Below are 10,327 nucleotides of genomic sequence, written 5' to 3' on the forward strand. Positions count from 1 at the left end.
CCTGGTTTTGCTGATTGTTGGGGTGGGAAAAAGGCAGCACTTGAGTTTATGATGTATTTTAAACAGGTTTGGCTGCAAAAGGTAAGAGTTTCACTCCCAAGTATGTGCTGGCTGGACTGGCCCAGGGCAGAGAAAGTAAGGAATAACGTGGGAGAGAGGGTGGGTCGTCAAGAGGGAAGAATTTTAAACTCCTAAACACCTGCAGAATTCCAGGCTTCCCTCAAGCCTGCACAGAATCCTCATGGGAATTCCCAGGGAATTGTTTTCCACACGGACAGTGCTGCTGGGGCGGGATTTTTCCCTAGGGCAGCATTTCTTGCTCTGGCCGAAGGTCTGCAGTGCACCATGAGCTTTCCCTGGATTTTAAGATGTTTGTTTCTTCTGAGAGCTTGGCTGACTGTGATGTTTTCCCTTCCTTACAAGTGTTTGGAAAGCAGGAATTGAGGGTGGTTGCCACTCCACTGGAAAAGTCTGTAACTTTTTCTAAGCTTTGGGCAAAACCATGGGGACTTTGTGACAAGAGGACTTCGTGACAACGGCAGAGTTAATGATGGACCTTGGGAATGAGGCCATGAGGTAAAGGGAATTCCAGGAGAAATGCCATGGGATACGTGGAGAAGGGATTACCAGGGGCTGGATGACCTTCAGGCATGTGCTGGAGGGAGTGATACTGGAGTGACACCATTCTGACCCTGGTAATGTCCCTGTTTGTGACTCAAACCCTTCATTTCCATACAAACTGGCTGCCCCCCACCATTTATGAGGGCAAGAACGGGATGTTTGACCACAGTCCCACCTCCACTTCTCCCAGAAGGATAAATCTGGCATTGGAAGTTCCTCATGAAGAGGAGGAGAATGTGACCACTTTACAGACAAGTTGAGAGCTGCTCTTTTCTCCTCCCAAACCTTAGGTAAGATTTGCACCTCGAGAACACTTTATGTAGCACTGTCCTCTTGTGTTTTGTAGGTCCAGAACCAGCTGGAAAGAAAGGTTTATTCTCTGTCAAATTTCTGTATTTTTTATGCAACAAAGCTTTAAATCCTTGTTGTCTTGCCCAGCCAGATAATGGAGGACACTGTTCTCTCCCCACCAGGGGAGTGTAATCCTTTGTGTCCCACTGGAGCTGGGAGCAGCTTTTTAAGGGAGGAAAAGGGGTTACTGTACTGCAGCCACTCATGCTCCAGTGTTGTGTGGGATTTTTAGGCTTATTGAAGCTTTTAAGAACGTCACCCACCCAAACAGCCCAGGCAGAGCACGGGGTACCTGAAAATTGTCTCCAGCTGTATTGAATCCACAGGGAAATTAGAAAGGCTCTGCAATGCAGGTGTGTTACATCCTTAATCCAAGAGCTCTCCTAGAGGCGGTGAACAGAACTCCAGAGCAGTTGGAGCAGAAGTTTCCTGTGGGTCTGGGTGTTGTGTCCTGCCTCCATCTGGACACGGTTTGAATCCAAGGCTCTGGACAGACTTTCCCCAGTACCAGCCCCAGTTTGTGTGGGAGGAGCAGGAGGTTGGTGTCACTGCCCCACACTCCCTGAGCTCACAATGGGGATGTGAAATAAGGAGAACAGTCCTGCTTTATGTTCCCCCAGCTCAATTCCCCTGTACAACACGTGTTTATTGCACAAGCTGGGGCTGCAGGAGGCATCACCCTCCCTAAACAGCCCCGAGCCGAGGTCTGGGGGGGCTGAGGCACAAATTTCACAGGCTGGCACGATGGTTAATGATCGGGAAGTGAGGAACAGGCCTGCGGGTGCTGGTGATGCTTGTGGATGTAAAGCTGCTCTGCAGTGTCACACACCTGTGCTGGGTGACAGGGCCAGTCCCTTCAGCTGCCCCCTGGGGTTAGGGGCATAGAGAGAGGGAGAAATAGATTTTATATATATATATACACACACATATATTTTATATATATATGTATACACACACCCCTATATAATATATATATGTAATAAATAAAATATACAATATATATACTATATATTATATATAATTAGATATAATCGATATTATAGTATACAACAATATCTTATGTATAGTAATAATATATAATTTAATATTATTATATATAATAATAAACATAATAATTATAGTATAGATAATATTTAATGTATAATAGATAAGATACAATATATCATGTATTATATGAGAGATACTTGTATATTATATATAGTCCATATTTATTTTTATATATTATCTAATAATAATATATCAATATATATTTATAATATATAAAAATATTTCTATTCATTTATAAAAATATTATATTTTTATTTGTATATCTATATTTATTTCTATATTTGTATATTTATTGTTTATTATGATCTATTATATATATTTGTATTTATTATTATATATTCTAGCTAAACACGTTATACATTTATTTATTTTATATACATATATATATATATACTTTTTTTTTTTATATATATTTTGTGTGTATAGAGGAAATAATTCCAGGCATGGGTTGTAAGGCAGTGCCCCAGGAGGGCTGCTCAGGAAGGAGGGATGTGCAGGGCAGGAGGGACTCTCAGCCAGGGAGGATGCTCAGCCAGGGCAGCTCCTGCCCTCCCTGCACGCTCCAGGGCCCTCGTGGTTCCCATTTCCCCTCCCCTCTTTGCTGAGCCCCAGGGTTTATGGGCTCTGTGGCCCGGCCCTCACCCCTCAGGAGGCTCCCAGGACATTGGGGCCTGTTCATCATTTTCACAGCTCGTTGCATCTCCAGGCAAGGGTTTGAAAAGCCCCGGTTAATGTTCGGCACCAGCTGCAGAGAAGAGCTTTGGCCATGGCTTTGCCCTCCATGGGCCGTTCCCTTTGGGGTGGGGGGACACCCCAACCCTGCTCTGGGGCTCTGCACCCCCTCCTGCTGCTCTGGGAATGGGAACTCCCTTCACCCCCAGGAATAAGGGTTTGTTTCACTGCTCTCTGCAAACTTTGGGCTATGTCCCTCTGAGGACAAGGGGGTCAATAGGAAATGGTGGTGGCCAACTCATTTTTTGGTGTTGCAGTGGGAAGCTGGAACAGTCACCAACCTACAAGGCCCTGTGGGTTTGCTGATGTGTAACTTTAATTAAAACACATGGTGAATGTCATTTAATTAGTCAAGTAAGCTGTTGGAGAACTTTACCTGACCATGGGTGTATGGAACTGCTTCATCTCTTCTCTCCTCATTTGCTATTTAAATAGTCCATACTCTATAAAGAAGTGTTTATTTAAACCCATCATTTCTCTAGATCTCAAACTGGCACCACTTGCTTAAAATATTGACAGAGATTTTTTTATTTCATGCCTTTCATTTTCCCAGGGGTTAATTTCTGAGGAAGATGAACAGAGATGCTCAATACACCAATGGGAAACCTCAAGCATGAGCTGATCCTTAAAGGAGGTGTTGGAACACAGGTGCTCCCTACACTGAATTCCCAGCAGGACTGTTCATTAGGGTGCTCGTGGAATAACCTGGTTTTGCCATTTTTCTTGAGCCCTGGAGATTTGTAGCAGGACCTTGTGTTATCAGTGAGGGATGGAGGAAACAGGGGCTTGCCCCTGCTTTTAGTGACCAGCTTGGCCAAATAATCTCCAATTAAACCCATCAATAATAATGTCTCGGTTTTGAAAGACAGGTGTCTGCTAGGGAAGGCAGAGGCCCCCCTTGAAGTGGCAGATATAACCCCTTTTCCCTCTAAGTTATTATATTTTGAAATCAAGGGCCTTTAGGCAAAGATGTGGGAAATAGGAATAACAGTTCTTTACTATATATATATATATGTATATAACCAGTCAAACAAACAACAACAACTCTGGCAGTAACAGCAAACAATCACAAACCCAGTGCCAGCCTTCTCGGCTGTCAGGCCCTTTCCCCTCGGGTGCAGTTCCGCTCGCAGCCGGCAGGGGCGCTGGCGGCTCCCGGTGAGCAGGGCAGGTGCGATGGTTCCCCCGCGGCTGCAGGGGGCGCTCCGGAGCGAGCTCGGGGAGCACGCGGCACCGGTGCCCTTGGGATGGAACAAAGGCTTCACAAACCCCTGGGCAGTTGATCCCGGGCTCTCAGGAACAGCAGGCTGAAACAGCAGGCTAGAACGGCAGGCTGGAACGGCAGGGACGGACGCAAATCCCGGGTGGCAGACGAGATGTATCCAGATGGGAAAAACCCACGGAGGCCCAGGCAGGCAGGGCGAGCAGGGCTACAGCGTAGCGAAAGCTCGAAGCAGCAGCGGGGCAGGGCAGCCACAGCCCGGCCTCCAGCAGGGCAGGGAAAGCGGCTTTTGGGGTCCCGGCGTTGTTTCCAGCAGGAAGAAAGAACGGCCAAAAAGAAAGAAGCAGCAGCTCCTTTCTCTGCAGCTTCTCTCCCCGGACGCTCAGAGCGAACTGACCCCACACCCAGGTGTAGACAAAGGAGTAGCCAGGTCCGCCCCACTCCCCTTTTGTCTTTCTTAAGTACAGCTATTTGTCCCCTAGCAACATGCATATGGGAGAAAATTCCTTGAACAGAGAAAAAACAGACTAAACTAAAACCCCAACAAATAATTAAGCTGGCTTTGAAATGACTGATGTAATAGTGCACTCTATAGCAGCTGTAACTCTCTACACTGTGTAGTAAAGAATTCTTATTAAAGTCTTTTCAGTCTAATCATTCTCAGCATCCATTTAAATAAATCATTCCTTGCTGTTCATATGGAGGATCTAGGTTGTCATCCTTAATTCTGGGGGATGACGTTGTACAAACGTTCCCTGACCCCTGAACAGTCCTTCAGACATAAACCAGTGATTAAATCTGGGACCAGGATCAGATCCAGGCACACCAGCCCCTCTGAGGGCTGGGAAACAGCTGGAAATTGGAGCTCATCACTCATGGGAAGATCTCCCTGCTAACCTTTGTCCAAAGTATCCATTTGGTCCATGCCAAGATAATAAATTTCAAGCTTTTGTCCTTAAAAATCCTCCCTCCAAGGGCAATACTGGGTAAAGTTAAGTGTTAATACTTTACCACCTCCACAGCCATTGCCCCAACGCTTGCAGTTTGGTGAAATGTTCTTCAAAGGACTCTACCTGAATTTTGTCACTCTCCCTCCCAAGATTGCAGTAGTTCCATAAATTGCACAAAGGAGGCTTCAATTTAATTACCTCATTCAGCACCATCCTGCTCTTGTGAGATCTGCCTTACTGACAAACAGCACTTCCTCTCTTCCCTTGCTGTCTCCCACAAATTCCCAAGCACCTTCAGGATAATTTATTTAAAGGACCAGACGTCCCAGGAAAATCAAAGGCAGCTGGGAAGTTGTGTGAAAGCCCAAAATGCTGATTTTTTTCAGCACTGCTCCGGTGTTGCCATCTAGTGTTGCAAAATGATATCCGAGGAAAAGGAAATCCAAAGGAGTTTATTCGTTACCACGGTTCTGCAGGAAAACTTCAACCTGCAAGAAGATTTATACACACACGAGCTGCTCTCAGAGGTTTTTTAACAGCATACCAAAAACCCCAGGGACAGGAAGACATTCATAAAGACCAGCCACGAATAGCACTGCTCCAAATCCCCACAGTCCCTGGACAAGGAGCTGCATCTCCCCTTGTTAATGTAATTAACATTAATAGCCTGCCTCACACCTGAATTTGAAAATACACTGTAGAACCTTCACCAGCTTGCATGGATTTAATTACTCAGTGATAAGTTATTGAAAAACTACTCAAAGTTCATGATACTCAGCCAAGTCCTCCTTTCAACCTAAAACTGTTTCTGGAACTCTGGAAAATAAAAATCCTTCTAGAAAAGAGCCTGGTTTTCCATGGCGAGGCTGTTTGGGAACTGCTGGAGTGAGTATTTCCATCTGTTATCCAGCTTTAAGTACAAAAGGAGTTAAGGTAGAGCCCATTATTTCCAAACATTCTCCTAGGCACATAGAAAACCCTCCATGATTTTATCTAGAGGATACAACCAACCATTTTTGCAGGGTTTTTCTTGGATATAGAAAGTCAGAATGAGAAAAATCTTGCTCTCACCTCTCGTGCCCTAAGTCACGATAAAATAGTAAATATTTACCACTAAAGAGAGCAAAGAGAGGTTGAGAGTGTAGAATTTGGCAAACAATGTTTTACATTGTTACAAAAACAAACCCTCTCCTTGCAGAAGTCAGGAATTACTAATGAAAATGTTAATTGTGACAGATGCTCAAGTGGCTGAGAGGCTCAGTTCCCTGGGAGCTCATTTCCACTCCATCAGGGCACAAACTGTTCTGTCATTATTCACTTTACAACTTCTTCAGGCAGCTCAGCAGTTCCTCCTTATCCATGTGGTACCCACTCTTCTTCCACTCCTCCCTCAGCTGCTGCAGTGCTGTCCCAATCTCCTTTCCCGAGGACACCCCCATCTTCCGCAGATCGTGGCCACTGACAGGGAAAGAGGGCACAGTCCACTCCTGCATTTCTTTCAAAAGCTGCTCTTCTCCTTGGTACTTCAGGAGCTCCAAGATCTTGGAATTGGTGTTAGCTTCCCTAGACTAGGAGAAAAAAGGAAAAAAAAAATCCAGGGCTCACTATGAAACAGCAGAAAGAGCTCCAAGTGTGCTCAGCATTGTGCTATTCCCATTACTCCTTGTTAGGCAAGAGCTATTGGATGCAAGGATCTCTCCTGCCTCACAGGTTTTTAAACTGAGTCTTGGAGGCTCTGGGAGATCCTTGGAGACTCCCTGAATTCCAGGCAAGAGCTGTAACCCTTATCCATCAGCTTTCCTGTGGGAGACAGGCCTGGCCACAGGGACTGGTTCTTGCCCTCAGTCTCAGGTGCTGCTCTGAAAGTGGAGAATTCACCTGGAAATGTGAATTAACTTCGCTGTGGAAGAACATCACAGGTTGCCTAAGGAACGGTGGGCTTTGGCAAGAACACCAGGAATTGCACTGATTTTCCATACACAATTCAAAGCTCAATTTCACACCAAAAAAAGCCGAATTCCCCTGAGGTCCAGCTCCTGTTTCCTATTTCAACAGGACAGCACAGCAAACTGCCAGTCCCAGGTAAGATCACACAAAACTGATGATGGAATGTGACATTTTTCAACCTGACTGACTTTTAAATCAGTCCAAAAATTGCTACAGAGCACAGGGTGCTCAGAGTTGCTAAGATACAGTAGGTTTGGATTTTATAAATGTCTTAAAAATTCATTCAGTTCACCGTGAAGCCCCAAATAAAGCAATCTGAACTACACTTACATCCATTAGGAAGTCCTGGTATGGTCTAAGTGGTTCTGGCCCCGGGGCTTTGGTTAACTCCTGCCTGTGCTTCACCAAGAAAAGGCCAAGGTTTTTTTCTTCCTTGGAGATTTTCAGCCTCAGGTCCAGGTTTGTGACATCATCTTTCCCCTTGAACAAGGACGTCAGGGCAGTCATGGGTTTTGGAGACAGATTTTGGATGTTTTTAGTGACTCTGGCAAATTCCTCTAAATTCCCATCAAGTGGTAGCCCTAAAAACCCACAGAAAGTGCAAACAAGTGCTAATAAGAAATGTGGATGTTAACACAGGAAAAAAAAAAAATCTAATTTCTGTGTAACCCCAAGTTTGATCTCATTTTGCCACAAAATTCTGTCTGTGTAAGACATAGGAATAGGAAATCAATCTTCATTTCACTTTACCTATGTACTGGGCAATATCCAGCTCATACATAAGTTGAACCAAATGACTGACATGGTTTCCAAGAAGAATTTTTTTCAGTTCCACCCAAATCCTTTCTCCTGATATTCCAGCCAAGCCTTTGGCATTTTCTCTAATTGCCTGCAGTGTATTAGGTTCATGATCTCCAGGTTTCTCTGCGATTCTTCCATAAAATCTGCCAAATAAAACCCCTGGACGTTAGATTAGAACAACTGCTCCACTTACAATCATAATATCATTTAGGTGGGCAAGGAAATATGACAACTACAACTCTTTTTACATCACTGGTATCTTTTTGCATGTTTCTGAAGCCTTCTACAGTTCATTTATCAAGGAAAGGCACAACTATTACCTGAAGTATCTCAGGATTCGTAAATAATCTTCTTGGATTCTCTCAGCTGCCTTCCCCACAAATCTGATTTTCTTGCTTTTCAAGTCTTCATAGCCATTAAAGAAATCATACAGTGTCCCATCCAAACCTAGAAAAAAATGAAAAAATAGAAGAATATGAATTTACAAATGTGGCCGACACAATGAAACACTCTCATTTGGAAATCTGGAGGAGAAGTTGTGTGATTTGACCTGGTCTGTCAGATCATCTTACATGTTTCTAAAGACCTTTGACACAGAGACAGAATTCACTGGCAAAACTCAAACGTCACTGTTTCATCTCCATAATCATTTTTCAAATTTACCTAAAAACATGGAGTTGACAGTGAGATCCCTCCTCTCAGCATCCTTGTGCCAGTCAGTGGTGAACTCCACCTCTGCGTGCCGTCCATCGGTGACAACATCTATTCGGAGAGTGGTAATTTCAAAATTCTGTTCATGGAGCTGCAAATCCCACAGACAGCGTTACTTCAGCACAACCATGAAATGAAATGTGAAAGCTGCTCTCGTTTTTTCAGCCCTGTGTTTGTAAACAGTGGGGGGACACACGCACAGCAGCGTGTGCCATGTCTGCATACAGCGCTGACAATCGAGAGAGATGAACTTCTGAAAATAATCTTTACATTATTTATTTTCTACAGAGCCTGCAGAAATCTTCCTGCAGGAGACGGATTAAGAGCAAGGTAGAGGAAACAGAATTTGAGAGGAAATCAGGAGCAGGAAACATGAGGATCCTGTGTGGGCAGCCTACATTATCTTTTCTGGTGATGACACAGCAGCATTATAGTACGATAATTACTTCAATTCTACAATGAACAATCAAAAAAATCACTCCATGCTGTAAAGCAAGGTCTCATTTAAACCTCTGTTGTAGTAGTTTAACAAAGAAGGAGCAAATTTTCTACTGGCCATGCTGCACATCCCCAGACAGGTAGAAAAGATCCAAACGAATCATAAACCAACCCTGGCAGTGATGGTTCCGTGTTTTTCTCCTTTGTTATTGATCAGACGAACCCCCGCTGCTGTGAACATTTCCTTCATCTCTGCTGGTGTAGCTGTGGTGGCAAAATCGATGTCTTGTGGTGTCACTCCACTCAGTAAATCCCTCACGGCCCCTCCTGCTATTCTCAGCTCATAGTTCTTCTTCTCAAACAGTTCTGGGAAGGGAAGGTAAGCCAAAAAGCAATAAACCCATGGCACAATCAGCCATAGCCTGCCTTCTCACAAAATTAAGATCACAGATGTAGGAATACACACTCAAATATGCAGGGAGCAGCAAATACCTCACAGCTTCATGCAAAATGCACTAATTCGTGGCACAGCTGAGCACCCACAGGTGTTTTCCCTGTCATTCTGATTTATTTTTCTGAAGCTTTTCTGATAACCTAAATATTGGCAGGTCGCTAACTGGTCCTGGGGACTCTGGGCTGGGGATCATTTTGAACAGTCAGGGTTCTGACAAGGGAAAAGTATTCAGATTATTTATGGCAGAGCACAGTGAGTCATGAACCCAAAGTTCTCCAAGAACAGCAGAGCACCAATCGGCCGACACAGGGGAAAACGAGCTCCGACACGTGCCTGGAGACAGGCTGAGGGTGCTCGGCCTGGAGAAACAGAAAAATGCTCGGGAGGGACTTTTCACCAGGGCCTGGAGTGACAGGACAAGGGGGAACAGCCTTAAAATGAGGGAGGGCGGGTTTAGATTAAATACCGGGAATAAATTCTTCCCTGTGAGGGTGGTAAGGGCCTGGGATGGAGTTCCCAGAGAAGCTGTGGCTGCTCCATCCGAAGGCCAGGCTGGACATTGGGGCTCGGAGCAGCCTGGGACAGCGGGAGGTGTCCCTGCTCATGGCAGGAGAGGGCACTGGATGGGCTTTGAGGTCCCTCCCACCCCAAACCACCCCGGGGCTGTGCTCAGGGACATTTTCCGGGCCTCCCCAGCCCGCACTCACCGGCCACGCTGCGCAGGCCCGGCGTGAAGAGCGCCTGGAACTGCGGCGCCTGCAGCCTCATGGTGCCGCTCCCGCCGTGCCGCCGCCGCAGCAGCCGCAGCCCGGCCCTGCGGGGCACAACCAAGAGCTCAGCCCACATCAGCGGGGCACGGCCGCTGCCGCCGCCCCTCCTTCCCTCACCTACCTCCCCACCCAGCCACCCAGCCAGCCAGCCAGCCAGCCGCGGGGCTGCGGGCACAGCCCCCGGATCGGCGGCGCCGGGCGATGAGCTCAGAGCCGCGCCGGGCTCCGGGAGGCGGCTCCGCCCAGGGGCCGGGCCGGGCCCGCTCCGCCCCGCGCCCAGCCG

The 10,327-nt window shown here is 46.2% G+C and overlaps 1 protein-coding gene across 1 annotated transcript; it reads right to left on the reverse strand.

Annotated features, from left to right (window-relative positions):
• Positions 1 to 5,348: 5,348 nt before the first annotated feature.
• On the reverse strand, positions 5,349 to 10,234 carry TRNT1 (tRNA nucleotidyl transferase 1). Its single transcript, XM_032121046.1, has 7 exons — positions 9,982 to 10,234; positions 8,993 to 9,186; positions 8,335 to 8,473; positions 7,992 to 8,118; positions 7,621 to 7,814; positions 7,201 to 7,451; positions 5,349 to 6,491 (listed from the first exon to the last, which is right to left on the reverse strand). Exons 1-7 carry the CDS (start codon positions 10,118 to 10,120, stop codon positions 6,243 to 6,245), a joined length of 1,293 nt encoding a protein of 430 aa, XP_031976937.1. The 5' UTR covers positions 10,121 to 10,234; the 3' UTR covers positions 5,349 to 6,242.
• Between the last annotated feature and the right edge of the window lie 93 nt (positions 10,235 to 10,327).

Source organism: Corvus moneduloides, chromosome 11, assembly GCF_009650955.1.
Source record: "Corvus moneduloides isolate bCorMon1 chromosome 11, bCorMon1.pri, whole genome shotgun sequence".
Lineage (NCBI taxonomy): Eukaryota > Metazoa > Chordata > Aves > Passeriformes > Corvidae > Corvus > Corvus moneduloides.

Excerpts from the sequence above, each read along its gene's own strand:
- TRNT1 (XM_032121046.1), bottom strand. The coding sequence starts at position 10,120 with ATGTGGGCTGAGCTCTTGGTTGTGCCCCGCAGGGCCGGGCTGCGGCTG. Across the intron at positions 8,474-8,992 it reads ACGGAACCATCACTGCCAGG|CTCCATGAACAGAATTTTGA; the intron begins GTTGGTTTATGA and ends TGGGATTTGCAG. Across the intron at positions 8,119-8,334 it reads TGTCAACTCCATGTTTTTAG|GTTTGGATGGGACACTGTAT; the intron begins GTAAATTTGAAA and ends ATTTTTTTCTAG.